This window comes from Manacus candei, unplaced genomic scaffold (genome assembly GCF_025592945.1).
Source record: "Manacus candei isolate 608988 ecotype Guabito, Panama unplaced genomic scaffold, ASM2559294v1 h1tg000026l, whole genome shotgun sequence".
NCBI classification, from domain to species: domain Eukaryota; kingdom Metazoa; phylum Chordata; class Aves; order Passeriformes; family Pipridae; genus Manacus; species Manacus candei.
This window is the reverse complement of record NW_026138074.1, coordinates 5,035,743-5,057,231: the sequence shown is the minus strand read 5'-3', so window position 1 is coordinate 5,057,231 and position 21,489 is coordinate 5,035,743. Positions and strand designations below refer to the sequence as shown.

Sequence of the window (21,489 nt, the reverse complement as noted above, 5' to 3'; positions counted from 1 at the left end):
ATTCTCACATAGGCTAAAGCCTGCAAATTTCATAGCAGACTAAGTGAGCTGAGAAATTTAACGAAATTTGGCTTTCTGATTCATTTTAAAATCCCAGCAGGTTTTGCTACACCAGCCAGCACACTCTGGTCCCCATAAATACTTGCAGCCCTAACAAAAACATCATTCTTTCTCTCCTGCTTCTCTTGCAGTAGATGTTTTTGGGAACCTAGAACTGGAGAATGCACTAATGCCTTGCATCACTGCAGCTATTTTTTCATGCACTGACACAAGAGCTGCCAGGTGTCAGCAGCTTTGCATAATGGTTCTTTGCATATCTGCAACACTAAAGCTGTGAAAGCATTCAATGATTAATAGTCATGATTAGTATTCTGCATATTCTAAAACATTGGTGCCTGCACTTCTGTGTCCTGCTTTGAGTTGAACTTGACTGTGTTTTGTGCTGGAGAGATTTGTTTGTTTGGTTTTTTGTTTCAGATCTAACACTGCTCTACTAATACAAACATTGAGGTAATTTTGTTCTTTGTTTCACAGAAGACTTCTGGCACTTGTCTGCTTGCAAAGGAAAGCTGCTGACTTGAAAATACCAATTCCAAACCATTACGTGGTTTACTGTGGTCCTGTGTTAACATTTTCCTTTCCTTCTGTTGGCAGATAGGTGTCCTTATTCCATACTAACAGAATGGCTGTGGCCAGCCAGTATGAAGAGCAGTAGAACATCTGCCTGCATTTCTCTACCTTCTCCTTCCACTTCTGAGTCCCCAAAGAAGTCAGTGCCCTGCCAGGCTTCCAGTTCTCCTGCAATTTAGCCCCCTATGGCAGAGCACATACACTGTGACACCTCATCCCAGTCAGCTGCCACCTTTCTCAGCAGATCCTGCAGTCAGCCCACTGGCTTTTTTGCTTTCTTTGAATGAGGATTTTTCCACCCTTAAACCTTGCAGCCCATCTGCATAAAATTGATTCTCCCTGTACAGCACTTTCATTACCCAACCATTGGCCAGGCATAGTGAGATTCATGAGATCCTTTGTTCTGCTGCCGCTTCAGGACAAGGAGGTGATGTGGTGGGCATTGGTACTGCATGTATACTGTACAGCTGGGTGACTAGAGTGTTAACAAGATTGTCACTTTATGGAATTAACTGGTATTCATTTCTGTGGTTTCTGAAATCACTCAGGTCGTGAGATCACTTGGTCTGTTCGACCTGGAGAAGAGGAGACTGAGGGGAGACCTCATTGCAGTCTGCAGCTTCCTTGTGAGGGGAAGTGGAGGAGCAGACAGTGATCTTTTCTCTGAGGTGACCAGTGAAAGGACCTAAGGGAATGGTCTAAAGTTGTGTCAGGGAGGTTTAGGTTGGATATTAGAAAAAGGTTTTTCACCCAGAGGGTGGTTGGGCACTGGAACAGGCTCCTCAGGGGAGTGGTCACAGCACCAACCCTGACAGAGTTCAAGAAACATTTTTATGATACTCTCAGGCATTTGTATGGTACTCTCAGTATGTGACTCTTGGGGATGGTCCTGTGCAGGGCCAGAAATTGGACTCAATGATCCTTGTGGGTCCTTTCCAACTCAGTATATTCTGTGATTCTGTAAAATAAAGACCACAAAATTTGTCAATGTAAGTTTGGTAAAGAGTATATTTTAAGTAAACTTACAGCTTTGAATTATAGATTTAAAATGATGGAGAGTCTACTGTTTTACTTAATAAATCATTCAAATAGCTAATTATGCTGTATTAAAAAAAAAAAAAAAGGTTAAAAAAACCCCAAACAAAAATGATGGTTTGTTTTCAGACTGAATTTGTCCAGCTTCAGCTTCCAGCCATAGTATCTGGTTAGATTTTTGCCTACCAGGCACCGAATGTCTTCTCTCTGTGTATATATGCACACAGCAAGCTCAAGTCACCTGCTCATAATTTAGCATAATATAAGGCACGCTTTTTAAGTTGTACCAACCACAGCAGAGCAAGATAGCTCTCTATTATTTTATTAAAGCCTGCAAGCAAGCTGACGTGGCTGTAAACTCTCTCCTTCAACATGGATGGGGCCGTGTTGAAACCATGGTGGAATTGTACAGTCTTTCATTAACTATTTAAAAACAAATATGGCACTGGCAATTGTTGAAGGTGATATTTTCCTCCAGCTGTTTTGCACTGGGCTTGGGTGCTGTATAAACATTACCTGCTGTGATTTACATAAACACTTAGGCAAGCACCACCCTTAACGAGTAGAAAACATACAGGTCTTCAGTGGAAATGTTTATATTCTCAAGTATGTAATCACTAGTCTGTGTTTGTACCATAGGAGTATTTAAATGTCCATGGTGGACTGCTGACCCTAATAAAAGTATTTATGAGTGTGCCTCAGGGACAGCCTGCCTGGACATGCTCAGAGCAGAATAAGTTCCTTCCTCACAGTAACATGATACTGGACACTCTTGAGTATCCAGGTGGCTCCTGATTTGCAGGTGTGAGAAGGCACGGCCACCAGCTGTGCTTGGAGCTGTGCTTCCAGGCTCACTGGAGAGCAGGACAGCCCAGGGCAGCTGAGAAGCAGCCACTGAAATACAATGTGGGCAGGCTCTGCAGGTGCATTACAGACCTGGGGTCCCTGGCCCCAAAATATGAAAATCACAATTCCCATTCTGAGAAGATTTGTACATAGACTTCACACTTCTCACTACAAACTCTTTTTAATTTGAGTAGATGTGTTCTCTGCCCTGAAGTCAAGCATGTGTGTTCAGCAGGCAGGGACAATGTTCTAAGTTCAAATCTGCTCTGGAAAAAGCAAGCAATTTTTCCTCAGCACGGTATCTAAGACATAGTTGAGTTTCAGGGCTCAGAGGGATCTTTAGATTCCCAGAGCAGATAAAACAGCTGGTGAAAGGCTAGTGCACAGAAAATACATGGCTTATGTACTCTGGGATTTCTTTTCTTAGCACAGTTTTTATCACCAAATAGTTTACTTAGTGTCATGATAATGGGTTTCATAACTGAAAAAAAATAAAAATCCTAAAGTCAGTATATTACTGTTTGCAGTATGGAGTTAATTATCTGTATGGCAGCATATGTTCTAAGACAGCTTTTTGTCAGGTAAAGTGACTGTGTGTCTACACTCATGACTTTGTCCATATAATTCAAGTAAACTTCATGTAAAGAAAGAAATATTTGAGAGAAAAGGAGTACAGAACATAAACAGCTAAATCCTGCATTTTCCAGCATTAGGGTAGTGACATGCATCTGATGATCAAATCCTATGCACTGTCATTACTTGGACTGTAGTTTCAATTGGGATTGATTTTATGTTCACTAATTTTGAGGTGCCCAAGCTGCAAAACCAAACCACCCTTGTGTTCAGTAACCCCATGTACAGACACAGATCCTCTACAGATTTGCTAAATAATAGCCATTGTGAAAATACAGGCATCTCATCTATTCCCTCTGTGTGGCAGCAACATTAGAAGATCCAAGCATCTCAATCATGAAAACCACTTTTACTTTGCAAAATACCAGTTCATACTCAGAGACATTTGCCTTGATTGATCATTAGGCATACCTATGGCACATGTCACTACCAAAGTACAAATCAGGTATTTCTGGTTTGGGTTAGTATAACTCAGCTTTTCCATATGGTCCTAAGCTGCCAAAGAGTAATATATGTTATTAATTATTTACTTAAATATGTTTGTAGCTCAAAGCCTACACTCTTCTAAAAGACATTAGGAAGTATTCCAAACATTTCTTGATTTAATGCTAACTAAAAATACCTTATCCTCAGATTACACAGTGGGATGTCAAAGGTGAGAATATTTGTCCTGGACATCCGACATGACTCCCTGTTCCATAAGTATGACCTGGGTTCCACGGAAAGTACAATTCCGTTCTTGCCCTCTTCAGGGTAAATTCCCTTGTCTTTCTTAGATCACTTCTAGGTGGTCTAAATACAGTAAGTTTTTGTTTTTGACTGTAATCTGCTGATAACCAGTGAAAAACCTCAGTCATCTTTTGTATGTTAACGTGTTTTACTTATCTAAAAGCAGTCTGAATAACTTTGACATTTGAAAATTCTAGGATTTGGGAGGGGGGAAGGGAAGTTGTATTTCAAAACCAGAAAAACTGTTCAGGAAATTCCAGTCAGCTCCACTCCTTGGGCCTGTGAGTCTACTTTAATTAGCACTTCCAGCTGGCCAGATTGTTGCTAAGAAGGTAGTTCTAGAGAACTCAATGAGTAATGTCAAAAATGTCGATACCTCAGGATTTGAGAACAAAACCAGCTTAAATGGAAGAATATGTTAATTAGGTATCAAGATGTTCAAGAATAATCCCTTTACTAAGAAATCTGATGATACTTGTATCAGCTATTTTGCTTTTACTAAAATATTTACATTGAAAGGCTTCACCAAATTACACGTTTTTTACTGACCACAATTTACTTCATTATAATAGTTGACAAACAAGAGGTTACAATCTTGACTGGTGTTTAAAAGCCTCACCAATCCTTCCCTTGAAAGGTTAACTTAAAATACAGAAAATGGGCCACTTTATTCTCTCTTGGTAGTTCTATAATAAAAGGTTGATTGTTCAAGCAGCAGCATTCAATTATTTTGTTTCTGATAGTATCTACATGTAAAAAAATCCAGCTAGGCTCAGCTGGTCCCTGTAGGCTTTCCAGTTCTAGCCTTCTGTACAAGGATGCAAAATAAAAAAAATCAGAGCCTCACAATTAACATTCAAAATGTCAAGTATTATGTTGTCAAGTTAAAGAATGAAATTTGCTTCCAGGAATATCAGATATAGAAAAGCTTCTGGAGTGTTTACCCATTTTTTAGTGAAACTCATTCTTCACATATGAGAAAAATATGCTGGAGAAAAATATGCTAACTGGGGAAGTCAGAGCGGCAGCCACCGTTCAGAGAAGTTGCCCACAAATGTAGCCCTCTGGTTCTTGTTGAATTAGTCATGATACTAGACCTCTATAACAGACATTGAAAACTTATGCCATATTAACATAGCTGAAGCAGAAAACAAATGGTTCCCTATCTGTGTTTTTGTTTCACTTTTTTTTCCCCCAGAGGACCTGGGATGCTTAAACAATAGATGTGCAGACCAAAAGCAATGAAAGTTATTGCTCTGATTGTGATGGCTGAAAGAAAAACAACACTGACCTTCAAAAGTTTAGGGAGCAAAATAAATACAGAGTTTTAGAATTAGGCATCAAAATGACACCACTGAATAACATCCTGAAAACATGGTGAGAATATACATCCAGTGTAAAATAAATCAGCTCTCAAAGGGAAAGTGATGGGAATGAATCAAACCATTTTGAAATTAGTGTTAATTCTGGTAGTTGGCATGAATTTTAGCCCCATATTTACTCATTTTACTTACTGATCTTATAGGTGGGAAACTGAAAGGACAGGAGTGTTTCAGAAGAGAAAATCAATGCTGTTACAATGGATCCTCACTAACAGCAATAGGAGCATGACAAAGCGGCTCTGGCATTGGAAAGAAGCTTGGCAGTGCTGAACAATCAGATAAAGCACTTTTTACTTGCAAGCCGGCTGAAGCAGGCCCCTAAACAGACCAGTGCACAGATGTATTCTTTTACTTGAAAATCTCAGCTCCTATTTAAGAGAAAGGGATAAAACAGGAACACAACCAACACAGAAATGCTGGAAATTTTGTAAAAAATGATGGGTTTACCAGAAAGTGTAAAATTCTTTGTCCATCACTGAGTAGTTTGTTAAATGGTTTGTGTGTGTGGTTTCCTAATGGTCTTTTTTTTTTCTCACAAAAAAATTATACAATCTATATATCCTATCATGCCGAGTATCTGTCATCTTGTCCTGATGACCTGCGCTTCATATTTGCAAAACTCTGCCACATTTCTTCTGCCAAGACACACGTTCCAAGAAGCCCATGGAACCTGTGCTGTGACACACTTACACTGGGAGCGGAGGCACAATCATGCCCAAGAAACAGTTCCTTTGGGTAATTCATGTTTCCTGTAATTCTGGGAGAAGCTCTGCCATCTTCCTTCTCCCTCCCCAGCTGATTTAATCCCTTGCTGAAAGGTAATACCGCAAAATCCATCCTTTGTTATCCAGTAGGAGAGCAGCAGTAAACAATTCAAGGACAATAGTCACTAGACATATGGAAAACATTTCATTTTTACTGAGCTGCCACATGCAGATCCTTTGGTAATGAGAATTCCTGAAGGTTGAAAACTACTCTAATCTGCTTGCTTGTTGTTGAAACCCTGTCGCTGATAATGTTGGAACGGCCAAAGCAACACAAAAAAAAAGGTTCCAGAAAAGTTTATTCCAAGAAAAAAAACAGGGACAGCCACCCGGGGCTGCTGCGCAGCCCCTTAAGTACAGTTTTTGAACACATGTAATGCACACGGATAGGACAGTTCAAACTTTCACACCAGAATTCTTACAGCTAATAGGTGCATTTTCTAAACTCTATTTTCTCACAACAAGTTTGCTCTTTCTCAAAACAGCCCAGTTCTTTCCCACAACAGTCCCGAGCACCTGTTCTTATTTTTCTCTCATGTTGATGTTCTTCCCAACCACTCTCGTTCAAAACAGGTCCTTGTTCTCATGAGACAGTGCTCCTGTTCTCATGAGACAGTGTTCTCTGTTCCCACAGGACAGCTTCTTCAGGATGCATCAGTATGTTGTCAGGATCAGGGCCTCCATTTTCAGTCCTCTCTTTCAGTCCATCTCAGGGGTATACTTTGATCTGGTCAACATCTATTGCTTTGTCAGTATGTGCCAAGGTGCTGACAGACCCGCTGTCACCCGTGACAAAACCCCATACTTTTTGCGGAACAGAAGATCCCTCTAGAACCTCTTAAATGACCCAGAAAAGTTTGCCTTCGTTTTTTTAAAGATGACACTTCAGACTGGAGAAGTACTAAAAAATACAGGTTAAGGGACAGCTCAATAGTGTCAGGTAGGAGGCCAATAGTGACCTCATACTTCACATTTCCAGTGACTTTCATGGCTTTTAAAAAGTCTTTTGTATTGTGCAGTCTCTTGGTTATTTGACAGAGCCCAGCAAAATCCCCATTTCCAGATCTGAGAGGGCTGTGTTATCTCCTGGACTCTTGTTCCCTGCCCGCGGCACTTAGCGCAGGTTCCTCTCCCAAGGATGAGCGATAGCAGCCAGTGGGGACAACAACCCTTAGCACTGGCACGTCTCCACTGCACGTTTGCTGCCCGTGGAGCCAGGGGCGACAGTTTGAAGGGACGATGACGGCAGGCACATGGGGCTGGACCCCCTGAATCGCGCTCACTCAAGAGTCTGTGGCACAGAGAGCGGCTGGCTCAGCTTGGTTCCTCGGCTGCGCTGGAAGCAGACGGGATCCAAGTCTGTAAAAGTCCTGGAGGTCAGGAGACGGTTTTTAGAGGTGACTCTCGCTGAGCCTCCTTCCCTAGCGCCGGGGATCCTCCGCACCGCCAGCCCCCGGCCGGGTCCCCCCCACCGGGGCCAGCGGCGGGAGGGCTGGGCGGGCTCCTGGGCGGGCGGCACCGCACCGGACCCGCCTCTCCGCCCGCCGAGCACCCTCCTTCTCCCCCGCGCCGAGGCGAGGGGCTGCCCGCGGCTCCGGGGCCACACAAAGCGGGAGTGGCGGTGCCTTCCCCGCCGCCCGCCCGGCGGCAGCCGCTCCCGGGGCCGGCTGGAGGCGCGGGGCAGCCCCGCGGCGCCCACCATGGAGCCGCCGGTGCCTCCGCAGGAGCAGCCGCCGCGCCCTCGCTCGCACACGGTCACCACCACCAGCAGCTCCTTCACCGCCAACCTGTCGGCCAGCTCCAGCACCCTCGCCTACGACAGAGAGTTCCTGCGGACCGTGCCCGGGCTCCTCATGGTGACCGAGATCGTGAGTGACCCCGGGCAGGCGGCGGGAGTCGGGCCGGGGTGGGGGGCGCGGAGGGGCGGGGGAGCCTCGGCCTGGCATTGCTGTGGCGTGGAATACCACCCAGTGCGGGTGCGGTGTGTCCCTGCCCGCAGGTGAAGCAAAGGGAAAGAACGAGCCCATGGAAGAAAGAACGGCTCTGCGGCGGGGCACAAACCTCCCGCCTGGAAACTATCGACAAATGGAAAAGTAACAGAGGGCACACGCGGTCTGTTCAGCCGCCCAGAGCGTCCGCGGTATCATCCCCTCCCGTAGCGGAAAGATGAGTTTTGACTGATTTTTGGAGACTTTTCTGTAACCACATTGGTTGTGTACACTTCACACTTTATCGCGCACGGATAGTCGTGATGTGGAGTTAATTAGGCAACTTCTTCGTCTTCTAGTCAATAAAAAGAATTTCCTTGTGCTCTTAGTGGTTAAATACACTTAAGCAGAGCAGGAGATGAACTAACAGCTTTTGCGTTTGCTAGTGATTTTATTTTTTGAAGGTACTCCCACATAAGGTGTAAAAGAATGTCCAGAGGGCCAGGCAGTGTGGGGTTCAGTCACCTTAGTGGTAGGTGGTGAACAGCACAATGCTGGGATCCCTCTGCAGGCCTGCGTGACCTCAGCGTGTTAAGCAACACATACTCAGCATCTCCTCCTAAAAATAATGTGTTTAATTCTACTCATCTACACTATTCCTAATTAAGGAACTTATAGAGCTGGTTGCCCCAAATAACTTTTTGAGTTTCCTGTGTGATGTTTCTGGTGTGTTGATGTTGGAAGGATTAACTTATCTGACCACATTTTCAATGCTTGAAAACATTGTGCTTCACCAGAGCAGTGGAATGGCTGTTGGTTTTGCTGACTTCAGAGTTAAAATAACCAAAGCTTCATGCTGATGTGTGGTATAAGACCTCTGGCAGGAACAATGCCATCGGAGAGAGGATGCACATTGAGATGCCAGCTTGCTGTGTGGGCAAGTATTGGTAAGGCTGTGAAGTCAGAGCCTGCTACCAGCTGGTACCTTGTATGCTGGTGTTGTTGGGAATTTTATCAATTTTCAGCAGATAGGTACTTGTAGGCTTGTTTTGGTTGTTAAATACAGGAGATGCTTCACTGCCAAAGTTGTGGTAGATCTGTGAATAACGAAGTCTTATTTTTGAAACAACAGCTGCTTTCTTTTCCACTCCTTTTCAGTTAGTAATTACAACAGTTATGAACCTTTCTTGTACTTTATCTGAAGAGCGATCCCACTGTAGATTGTTAGAGAGGTGCCCAAGGCTTTTCCCAAGCCCTGATGGAATGTCATGTATTTATCCTGGCTTCACATACTGAATCGACTGCACTGACATTGAGCTACATGGCCATAGGGCATGGACAGGTTCTTGCTTACTCTTTACTGGAAGTATGCTTTCTAGTTTGTGTGGACAGGTGTTGTTGTGCAGCTTACCTTTCTAAACAATGAAGATGTGTTTTAGGGGGATTTTGTTTCCGGTCAGCCATTCCTAATTCCTGGAACAATTATAAAGTTATTCTTTCAGCGACCACTTTGAGATGCTTGAGTCCATTGACATTTAGAGTTAGCTTTGATTTAAGTTTCATAAGTACTTGAGAACACATTTACCAACTTGAAAAGAATCAACGCTAACTGATTTGTGGGCTAGTGTAGAGTTTTGGCTGCCCTACAGGTTTCCATGCATGTATTTTTATTGATTGGCAGTGTGAAGGTCAGCAGTTCCTGGCCTCAAAGAGGGTGACAGTAGTCTCTAGATGTAGATTAACTTTTACTGGTTTGTGATGATGTATTTGAAAGAATGGAGGACAGTTCTAATATGAAGTTGAAAGCAGTAAGGCAGGTCCTACAGAAGTAAAGTATTGATAGATAGTGCCTTTGAGAGAATATTTCTGGTTCTTAACTCTTAACTACTTATTTTAAAGCAGCTAGAGTAGCTGTCTTCTGTGAAATTAAAGGAAAAGAAAAGCGTTAGTGAATTCTCTGATATAGAACTAACTGAAAAAACCCCACAGTTATTAAAATCAAACAGTGAGTTTATGTGTATGTGTGTGCGTATATATGTGTGTATATATATATATATATATATATTTCACATTGGTTTATGGTCAAATGTTTTCCACCAGTTCTGTATGTTCTTTTATTTTCCTAACAGAAAATGTGTTTTAAAAGAGCATTACACAAGTTCCCTATTTCAAAATTGGCTGTGCATATTCAGCAGTAATGGAGTTTTGTACCCCAAGTCTACCTGTTCCAAGTGTTGTGGCCTGCCTACAGAGATTGTTCCTTCAGGATATTTCTGACCCTCAGTGCTGATCCCTCAGCTCACAGCATGATCCTTCTGCTAAGGATTTACAAACCTGCAAATGAGACCAACTCATATGTTGGAAAGCGGATTGGTTTTAGTAATATCTGTTATCACTGCAGCTACTCATCTGAGACACCCCATGTTCTTTGATACCATGTTAAAGCTGAGCTCAGGGTGTTAAACAACAGTGCTGACTGTTCTGAGTATGTGCTATGGGGCTGTGTAAATATTTGATTATTGCCACTGTCAGTCAGCAATGTGCATGCGGCAAGAGGAGTGCAGTCTTTTAGTCTCCTGGCTCTGAGACTGGAACTTTTCTTCTCTGTGTAGGCAAAGGGCAAATCTGTGTTATTCTTTGACCAAAGAAAATGGAAAAGCAGGAAGTTACCATATAAATTAAATCTTCCAGTCCCTTAAATGAAGGATTTTGATCAGGTTTTGTTTCTACATCCCTAATTTGGGTGCTGTGAAGATGAATTAACTGCTGCGTGGATTTCCACACGTGCTGGTAACCAGCCTACATCTGCACTGAGGTTGTGGTTTAATGGCACAGTAAATTCAGCTTAACAGCTCCTACTCAGAGATTCTTTGTAGTGCTGCTAAGCACTGGTCTGCTATTAACTCAGTCTGCTGTTTCCAATTTGTTCAAAATGAGTTAGCTTTATGAAGACAGGTTTTGTGATGGATCAGGTGTCATCTGTCCTTTATGTATCTGCTTTAGAGCCAGCATAAACCTGGGATGAGGTTGACTGTGCGTATTGAACAGTAATAGAGTCATGTACCCAAACCTGGTTCAGTTTAATTCTGTAATGCCGTTTGGTCTAGCACTGCACACATCCAGTATGAATGAACACAGAAGTGCAGCCTGAAGTGTAGGCTAAATTACCTGGTGCTGACAGATTTCCATTGCCTTCTACATCTGCCTCCGTGCCCAGGAAGGGTGCAAGGTTTCCTGCACTCACTGGGAAGGAACCGGGGTTAGTTTATTTCAGTGCAAAGAGCAAAATAGAAAATACCACGGATTTCTGAGAGAGGCCTTTGGAAACTGGCATAAAATGCAACTTGGTGCATGGTATCTTATCCAAAGTACTTATATACAGGAGTAGTGAAGCTTGCTGGACAAGGCAGGGGCTTCTGACTCTAGGGACTTGGATTCACTGGCCTTAGCTGGCCAGTGACTACTGAAAATTTATCTGGATCTCTAACTTCTCTGAACGCCTTATCCATTCATGGAATATGGATACAAGTCTTTGTAAGGCACACTTTGATCTGTTGGTGAAAAGTAATATATAAGACATAAACGGTGTTACAGGAAGTCTTTAAATGAGATGTCAATCATCTGGGTTGACACTGCAGTAAAAACATATCATATAGAAGAATGGATACTTATTCCTACAGTGTAGCACCACCACCACCTCTGGAGGATTTATCCTTTCAAGAGAAGCAAGTGTAGCGATTTCCTGAGATGTCTTTTGAATGTTTCTTTTCTGTACAATGATGGCCCAGAAAAACTATGTTTGTCTTCCTGAGGCTTTTAAGGCCAAGATAAATGATAGCTAGTGATACCTTCTCAGAGCTTTAAATCAGCTTCTCAGGTCAAGCATTATGGATCACTTTGGGGAGGTGGACAGTTTTGTGGTTGTTATGGATATAGTTATAAAAATATTTACTTTCTAGCATGATGACACTGATTCCTTCAGATTGTTGCTTCACACCAGTGTGTTGCTAGATGCAATCTCTTGTAAAACCTGCACTACTAATTTTAAGGCTTGAGCTTGACAATAAAAAATGCTTTCTTCACCTTGAAAAGTTTGGAAGGTTGGGTGAGTGAGATCTTGTGACAGTGTAAATTTTAGTAAATTGTAATTACACTTGCATTTCTTTATGCTGTCCTATACAGATTATTCTCTGAGCAAAATGCTCAGAATAAGATAGGTACTTGAAATAGAAGCCTGATAGGATATTTACTTTATTAGCACCACATAAAATTGTGGTTCAAATTTGTTTCTGGACAATAAAAATAATTTTGATCACTGTTTAATTATTCTTCAAATGCAAGACCTTTGAATGTTTAATTCATAAAGGAAGTCTTCTTGAATTTATTTATTCTAATAGAGTGGTGAGCCTCAGAATATTAAATAGATATTGAAAGTTATGTCAGATTTAAGATATTGAGGTTACCAAAACCAGAACAACTGAACATGTCCCAGTGTTGGTTCAGCAGACTTTTCCTCACTTTTTTTTTCCTCTGAGAGATGCATCAGAATCACCTACAGATAATCAAGTTTTGAATTAAGTTAGCAATACAATTATATAAATGTTAGGAAAAAGAAAAACAGAAGTAGACCAGAACTAATACAGTGAGACCATCTACTGTAAAAAAACTAAAAGACAAAAATTGTGCTTAAAGCTGTCCTTGCATTTAATCTATTGCCCTCTCTGACTGCAGTTCAAAGTTTTGTGTATAGATCCCATCCTCCACCCTCACTCCCAGTTCTTGGAATAGCCCTCAGAATCACAGAGGTAGTTTCATAAAGCCCCTTTCCTCACCTGAGTAGCAGCAAGGTTTTCTCTTCTTTCAGAAACAGTAGAGATTTTTTTTTCTTTTTTCTTCTTATAATGCAATTTTTACTCCAGTAAGAGTGTGTCTGCTTGCAGGTTGTAGACAATACCAAGGCACCTTCTGACATATTGAACAAGTGCATTGCCTAGAGGAGACACACACAAGCACTGTCTTAAAATGATTCACTTTGAATTACTGAGTGGAAAAAACCCTAATCTTGTACTAGTCAGTCATTTCATCCAGTAGCTTCATCTTCCTGTGCATGAATAAGAAAATATACAATATAAAGTCTCAGCTTTCTCCTTTGCTCCTAATCAGACAAAACTGTCACTAAAGTCAGGTTTCAGTTCTGCCTTTTTTAGGTGCTGTTGTTCCCCTGCTAGTCCATGGTGCAACTGTCCTTAGTATAGTGAATACATGCCTGTATGATTTCCGTCTTCCTCTAGAATCGTATAGTTATTTAAAGTTCTGTTACCTTAAAGGTTTCCTGGGCAAGATTGGGGTGTTTCCTCAGGAAGAGAGAACTATCTAGGGGACACAAGAAAATAGAACCTTTAGAATGTGCTCCAAGTGATAATAGAAACACTGTTAGGTCTGACATGATAGGAGAGTGGAAATGCCTCTTAAACTGAATGCAGAGATTTTACAAAAGGTCAAAAATGCAAAATATTCTCAATACGTCAAAGTTAAGGACAATATGTACGAAATGTCATTATCTCTTCATGAGAAGAATGCTTTAAAGTCATACTTACGCATCAACTTTGTTCTTGGCTGGACAGTGAATATAATATAAATCCTTCTCTCTCACCCCTCCCAAACTCTAGAAAACATTTATTTTTTTTTTGGTACCTCCAAAAATTTTTATGCATACAAAGCTAATTTAAAATAATTTTTCTGGGCTTCTGTATCCTGTATCTGTAGGATGGCGAAATGTGCAGTCCTCCTATTATCCCTAATGGAATAGGTAGAGCTTCCTAGGCGATTGGCTTTAGCATGATGCTGTGGCTGGGTGTGTGAGTCATGAGGGTAAATGCTGAGGCTAAAACCATCATGTTCTGAGAACAAAGTTCAATGACAGAGTTGCAAAGAAACTGGGACTGCATCCCTGGAAACTGCCTTTTTCCAGATATGCCCCAGGACTCCCCCGTTCCTGTGTAAATGTACTATGGGAACTGAGTTGCTTGTGAAGGCAGCGATATTGCCAGATACGCCAATGATGGAGATACCTGATGCTGTGTTTTGTCCTAAAATGAATTCAAATCCTGGACTTGTCTGTGTCCCTTTTCTTTGTGTTTGTGGGTTTGTTGATGGTTTGGTTTTTTTTTTTCTCCTATTGTGTTATATTCTTTTTTTTCTCTTTCTGCACTGGGATTCCTGCTTCCTGTTTGGAGTGATTTATTACACACTGTTAAGACCTTGAATTAGAAGATCCTAAAGTAGTGTATGTCTGTCTAAAAAAACCCTGATTTCCATGCAATGTATGATGAAGAGGTATATTTGCTGGCAATGTAAGAATGTGAGCAGAGAAAGGATGCAGACAAAAATTGACTATGGTCACACAGGATTCTTGCAAATGGCTGCCCAGGTTCCTGAGTCCATTAACAAAATGCTGCTTCTACAGCAGAAGCAGATACTTTTCACTCCCTGCCCTAGGATGCTGGGAACACTCCTGTGTACCTGGGGAGCCTGCTGATGTGTCTGCTCTGTTCTGTGTTCTGAACCATCTGTGTAGCAGCAAGAGGCAGGGTTAGAGCAGCAGTGGCTCAAGGGTTCTTCTTAAAAATTGAATTCTCAAAACCACAGAAAAATTCTCTTGAGGACCGTCCTAAACCCTTCAGAAGGAAAGTGTATAGTGTTGTTCTTGTTTGTTGAATGGCTTCTCATTCAGCCTGCTGTTCCTTCCTATTCTCCCCTGGGAGTAGTAGTGCCATATATTTAGCTTGCAATGGTCATGCATGCATATATATATATATATGTATATATATATATACATAGATTTATATATATATATTTTTTTTAGCTTCATTTTTATTTTGGGTAAAGTACATATTGTAACAAGGTGATAGTTCTGCACTTGTTCCTCCTTCAATTCCAGGAAAAGAATATAAAGTGTATCTTTGCAGAGAAGACTTAACCCTGTTTTCTAGGGTCAAATAGCAAATGGATTTTAGCATCCATCAGACCTTTGGCAAGGTAGTTCTCTCCTTGTGGCCTGAGCCAGTTCCCATGGAAGCTGCTGGCACTGATTCACCTACCTCTGAAAGGACTGGATCAGGTATAACACTGGTAAGACTTCAGTGAAGGAGGGACTGAGTAAGGAAAGAATCAAGTCACTGCTTCCAGTGGGAGCTGAGTTTGGTCCAAGGAAAGCTTATGTTAATTAACTTAAAGAAACCGAGCTCTTGGTTCTACATGCATTAATACTACATCCAGGCTTTGCCAGATCACTTCACTACACAGATTTGGATCAGTCCTGGCTGTGACTGCACTTTTGCCAGGTTAGAGCACAATATTGACTGTTTACACTGACCCTTTTTGCAAAGTATGGGTTTGCAGATGACGCTGATGCAACAACAGGTTTGCTGAGACAAAAATCTTCAAAGCAAACTGAAAACAGTTTCAACAAATTGGTATCATTAGAGGCATGCTGCCCCAGCAGTTTGTTCTGGACAACCACAGTGTTTCTGCTCTGAACAAGATGCACTAAAATCAGATTTTTACAGAACCAAGGCTAAGTAAGTAAGCATGGTAATCATCAGTAAGATGGCAGTCTTTGGATAGATCATAGTCCAGTTACAAAGGATAAATATATTGAAAAAATCCTAGAAAGAGGGCATGTGGGAAAGCAACATCTCTGATCATACTCTGGTAATTGCTTCTTGTGTTTAGCTGGTAGCCTAATGTGCACAAATTGAAAGGAAATCTGTCAGGTACCTCTGCTTCATACCCAAAAACAAGACTGGTTTGTATCATCATTTTTAAATGTGACTGCTATGTCCAGGCCTAGATTTTTAAATATATTCAAGGTGACACTGTTTTGCACTAATCCATTTATTTAGCCTGGAAGTTATAAAGCCACTGACAAGCTTCCTTTTTTATTTTTTTCTCTGTATGTGTGTATAGCGATTACATTAAAGAGTTCTTTAATATCTATTTTGGAATATGTTCTCTACATTCAACAGTAATGCTATTCTCAAGGCTCCCAAGCTCCTGTGGCAGGCAATATTGAATGTGGCACTGCAGTTTTGATAGAATTATGAGAAACGGTAGGTGAAACTTAAAAATGGAAACAGTGTTACAGGCAGGAATTAAGCACTGGGGGACAGGGGAATAGGCAAAAAAAAAGCATACCACAAAAAGAAAACCTCTATAATGTGTCTTTAAAATGATACTTCACCTGTTAATGTCAAATTTGGTTGTGTCCAACTGGAGGCAGCCGTTGTAGGGCAGATTGACAAGGGTCAGGTGAGGAGAGGGTAAATCCGTGGTGGATATCTGTTAGTACTGCTGCAGGTTGGAAAGCATAAACAAATGCATAATTGTCCTTTACAGGCTCAGGGCACAAATGTGATACATGCTGGGGAGAGAGGTGTTATTATTCAACCCTAAGTGGGGTTAGAAAAAACACCAAAAAATGGTAGCATTTGCACTGATTTGGTTGTAGTTTAATTTTTAAACCATGATGTACCTTGCTACAGTAACCTCGTGTGATGCTTCAAAGAGCTTGCATGTGTATAGGCACATACAAACCCATTAAAAAACATTATTATGGCTGAAGGTCTTGGAAGTTGAAAAGCACCAGAATTATGTTCACCCTGTCAGCGTTGGTTTGGAATTGAATTGTGTGCAGACAATTGAATGCAGTCAAAACTTGCGTAATCATGTTATTTTTATCAAGAAATTTCTGTCATGGTCGTTGCACAGAAGAGTTCTTCTGGGAGTGACTGGGATATTGTGCATACAGCACTGGAGGAAGTCATGTTGTAAGGAAAGGGATTATTCAAAGAGAAAGGATGGTCTCCTGGCTAATTGCTTCCTTGGAAAATTTGATTTTTATCTTCTGCTTGCACCACAGTATTCCTGTGGGATCCTAAACAAGGCAAGTATGCCCTACATTTGATTGTGTTTGCTTTTACTCCTTGTTTTCTGAATCCCCAATTTCTGGTCTAAGATGCAAAAGAAATTATTATTTTCAGTTGTGGCTGAAAGTCAGTAGGAGCTGTGTTCAGAAGAGGCAAAATGTAGTGCCATATGAAGTGCTGTGGAAAGAGAGCGTTTCCCAGTGTAATTTGGGAAGAATTGACTTTTGACCTTAATTTTAGTGCATTGTCTGTAAAATTGGGATACCATACTACTTTATCTCACAGAGATGTGTTCGGTAGTTTATTAATTGACCTGTGAGATAATTCAGATAACACAGTGCTTTTAAAGTGGCCAAGCAGATACAAAACTCTGAGTTGCATGTCTGCAGGCTGCATGAATAAACAAGGAGAAAGCAAAACAGGGGAAGGCATTAGTTCTGAACAGAAGTTCCCTTCTGTTGCTCCATTCAGGTGGTGGTGTGGACAAGGAGAAAGTGTGTGATAAAGTATGTGGTCATGTAATTACAGACTATACCATAGTGTATACTTAACTAATGATAGAATAAAGATGTGTGAAGAACTCATTTCCAGCAGTGTTGCATACTTAACTGCAAGTATTTCGAAATATGTTTGTGTCTGTCTCTCTCTTGTCCACTCTTCTGCCTCTTTATCCCAAGTCCTAATTTTCCAGCTCTTTTTTGTGGTTTGTTTTTTTTTTTTTTTCCCTGTCATTCCCCACCCATCCCCTCACCCTCGTTCTTTCAAGCCTTCTTGCTCAGCATCTCAGGGCAACTTGCTGAAGGCCTACTTTGCATGACTTTAATCAAGTCTGCTCTTCTTCAGACTTGACAGAGAAAATCCACAGTAGAAGATGCAGCTCCTGCGATAACATTTTGGCAAAACACAGTCTTAAGAGAGGAGGTGTGAGGCAACTGTAAGAACAGGCTCTGCTCAGTATGAAACATCCATCTTTAATGATTTCATGAAGCTGTAGGTGGACAAAACTGTAAATTTTTTTTAGAAAAATATTAGAAATAGTGATACAGTGATTTAGGAGGTTGTTGGTGAATATTGTGACATGTTTGGTTCCTGCATTCCTTAAAACAAAAGACTGAGCCATAGACATAAAGCAGGTTGGGCAGAGCTGGATATTGTGAGAGCTGCAACAATCTTGTGATGACCTCAGTGAAAGATTTTTAGAAAAAAGCTGAAAAGCTCTTCAATATAAGAGATGCAGGATGCATGGAAAAGCAGGATCTCTGATGGGGTTTCTGACATGCTTTGAAGCCTCACTATGTGCATAAGCCATGTTCATTGGACAGTTACAACAGTTCTTGTGGATTGCCACTTGACCTCCAAAATGAAAATATTTCTCCTTCCCTGTGCTGTTACTAAGATATACCACAGTACAAATGAATACATTATTAGTGTTCTTTTTATTGCTCCTATTGCTCCTATTTAGTTTTGGAAAACCACAATCCTTATTTTACTCTTTTGAGTACATTCTTACATTACTGGAACTTAACTTTAAAAGGTCTTAGGAAAGTAATGACCTACTTGAAGAGATAGCTTGTCTTGTGCTGTGTTTTCTGTTTGAAATATGAACATCCATCTGAAGATGCATAAAACTAATCTTGAACATATGACACGGGCCTATGGAACTATAATAGAATGATGAAACTTGCCATGATACAATAAACAGCTTTTTGTGTTATGAGGTACAATTCCGTTGTTTCATTTGGTATATTTAAAGAATTTTCCCTGTTTAACTTCTCAGCAAAAATGGTAGGAATCTTAGCCAGTAGGATAAGGTTTCCAATCGTTTTGTTCAAACTGAGGATTTCTCTCTAGACTTCGACAATCATGAAACGTGACCAGACGCTTGTGCAAAGAACTTGACATTCTCTTTACGTAGTAACAGAGAACCATCTAGCAAATGTTTGCCTGAAGTAACCAAGTCAAGATAATGTGTTAAAGGTGAGATGGGGTCTCCTGTAAAGTGTTTTACCAGCTCAAGTTAAAATTAAACTGAGTACACAGAAATAAATGAGAAGGAATTCTCTAAGCTTGGTTACATCTAATTTTCACTTTCTTATTAAGCTGAACGGTGGAATGGTAGTTTCAGGGGGAAAAAAAAACAAACCAAACCAAAACCAAAAAACTAACCAACCAAAAAATCCACCAAAAAAACCCACCCAGACCAATCCACCCTAAACTATGCCTGAAGTAATTTTCACTCCAAAAACTGAGCTTCATTTCAAAATGCCTCTTAAATTAAGGTCTCAGTTTAAAAAAAAAAAAAATTATAGAGAAGTGCATTTAAAAAGAACACCTAATTTTGACTTGTGTTGGTTGCTGTTTCTGTAAGATTACATAGACAATGTACACATGCAAGAAGATGACCCTGAGAACTGGTGCAGATAGAGTCCGGATGAGTTGATGGGAACAAAATCAGATTAAGATCTAATGTACACAAACAATATTGTTATGAAGAGAAGGTTATAATGAATCAGTTCTTGATGCTATTAAAACCTGTCGCGAATTTCCCATTGACTTCAGTCATCCCGACGTATCCGCACATGAAATGAGAAGCACATGAAAGCCTACCTACCGTGAAGGCCAAGTGCACTAATCAGCGCTGAGATTGTTTGTCAGACTCCTAAAGATCAGCAGCTCCTTTCCGATAGTCGTTTCCTATCCACTTGTTAGCATTTGGTGAAGGGCGGCTCTGTTGTTCCTTCCGCTCGGCGCTGAAGAACAGTGTATGCCCAGAAACTTTCCCCACTTGTTTCTTTTGCCAGCACCATGGATTAGTCTAATAAAAGAGATCACCTTCCTTAAGACCTTTCCTCTCCAGTGCCCCTGTGTGGAGTACTTCTGTCAAATTAGATTCAGATTAGGAGGAGCCTATTTAACACTTTTTACCTTTATTTTTTTTTTTGTTGACCTGTAGCGCTAAAATTGACTTTGGGAAAATAGAAGGCACAGTTAACCCGCTTGGTAACAAGATTCCCCCCAAAATTCCTAAGAGTGCTGTCATGCTATCTGGTTGTTTACCTGTTTCGTTTGCATAGTTTCTTTGGCTTGAACAGAGTAGCTGATAGATGATGAAAGGAGAAGCTGTTTGGATCCATTCATGGGATGTGCCTTATTATCACTCACATCTAATTTACATATTTCTTTAAAACTCCCTATAGTCTTATATCTCACAGTACAGGTGTCAAAACAGCTCAACATCAGAAATGTCAGTCTAAATGACTGTGTCCCATAGCTGTCCTGCCTCATCACTGGATTATCAAACAATATATGCCTTCTCCTGTATTGAAGACAAATCCCTATGTGTGCTGTGTTCTTCCTTTTCTCTTTGTGTGAACTAGCAAAGCTCCCAGCTTGTGATGCCTTTCAGTGCCCTAATTCCTTTCTGGTTTCTTGGTTTGTTGTGCTAAGACCTATAATACTGTTGGCAGTAGGAGATTACATTACATGCCTCTGTATTTGTGCACAGCTCATCATAGTGGGCTGAGTTTTCAATGTGTGTGGATGAGGGCATTTTGATATAGCAATACCTTACAGCTCGAAGAAAGGGGTACCTGCAAATACTACTTTTTTAGTCAAATTATATTTGGTGGGGGGTAGTTATTTAAAGAATTTTCCCTTTTTGACTTGAAACTAGTAATAGTGCATTTTCCCTGCAAAGCATGATAAGTATCTCTGACTGCACACAGACTTTTTGAACAAAAAGCTGCCATGTCATTATCCAGGATTTCCCTTCCCCCCTCAGTGGGAAAACAGGAACTTCTGAGGGGGCAGTAAATAGCTGAAATACTCAACAAAGAGTATTTGAACAAAAGGCTGGTAACACCTCTTCATTGTAACTGCACTATTGTCATTTCAGGGGAAGAAAATATTGGGCAGAAGAAAGCTGTAATCCAAATCTGAGGAAATAGAAAGGGGAAAAGGTGTGGAAGTTAGCTAAGTAAATATAATTTAGTTAGTTGTATATATTGGGATGGTATAATATAAACAGAATTGCAGGAAGAGGCTTGGGTTTTTCAGAAGAACCACTGGTGGGAAGGGAAAGCTGTAAGCTTGCACAGTGATACAAAGACTTGTTATTCAAAAAGTCTGTGTGCAGTCAGAGATATTTAGTATGTTTTCCCCCAAAGCAAGTGCAGAACATACCCTCACTCAGCCTGTAACCCCTCAGCAGCTTGGCTATTGTTACCTTACACCAAAGTTATAAGGAGGAGAGCGTTAGGTATGTGCTGCATCAGCTGCTGCTAATAAATTGCAGGTCAGCTGCAGACAACCTTCGACAAAGCCAGTTGCTGCATTTTTGGGTATTGGTACTGCCAGCTGGGTCAGGTTGTGGCCACCAGCACTGAACCGGCAGGTGCCCCTGTCACAGTTCTGTCACCTTAACCTGTGGTGAGCTGTGACCTGAGTGATGCAGAGGCTGTTGACTAGTAAACAGTTGCAAATCTGGTGATGAAGTCTGACAAGGTGACTGCCCTCTATTTATCTGCCTTTCTCATCTGCCAGTGGCCGATGGTGTAGTAGCCTTGTCCTCCTTTCTCACAGCTTAGTTTATGCCTAAGAATGAGGCCATGCCCTG

The 21,489-nt window shown here is 41.1% G+C and overlaps 1 protein-coding gene across 1 annotated transcript in view; it reads left to right on the top strand.

The window, feature by feature from the left end:
* The first annotated feature begins 7,475 nt into the window (after positions 1-7,475).
* CMTM8 (CKLF like MARVEL transmembrane domain containing 8) overlaps positions 7,476-21,489 on the top strand; it is a 35,840-nt gene continuing 21,826 nt past the window's right edge. The window contains exon 1 of the mRNA XM_051789049.1: positions 7,476-7,887. Coding sequence (XP_051645009.1) covers positions 7,720-7,887 — 168 coding nt within the window. The 5' untranslated portion in view covers positions 7,476-7,719. The remainder of the gene's footprint in view (positions 7,888-21,489) is intronic.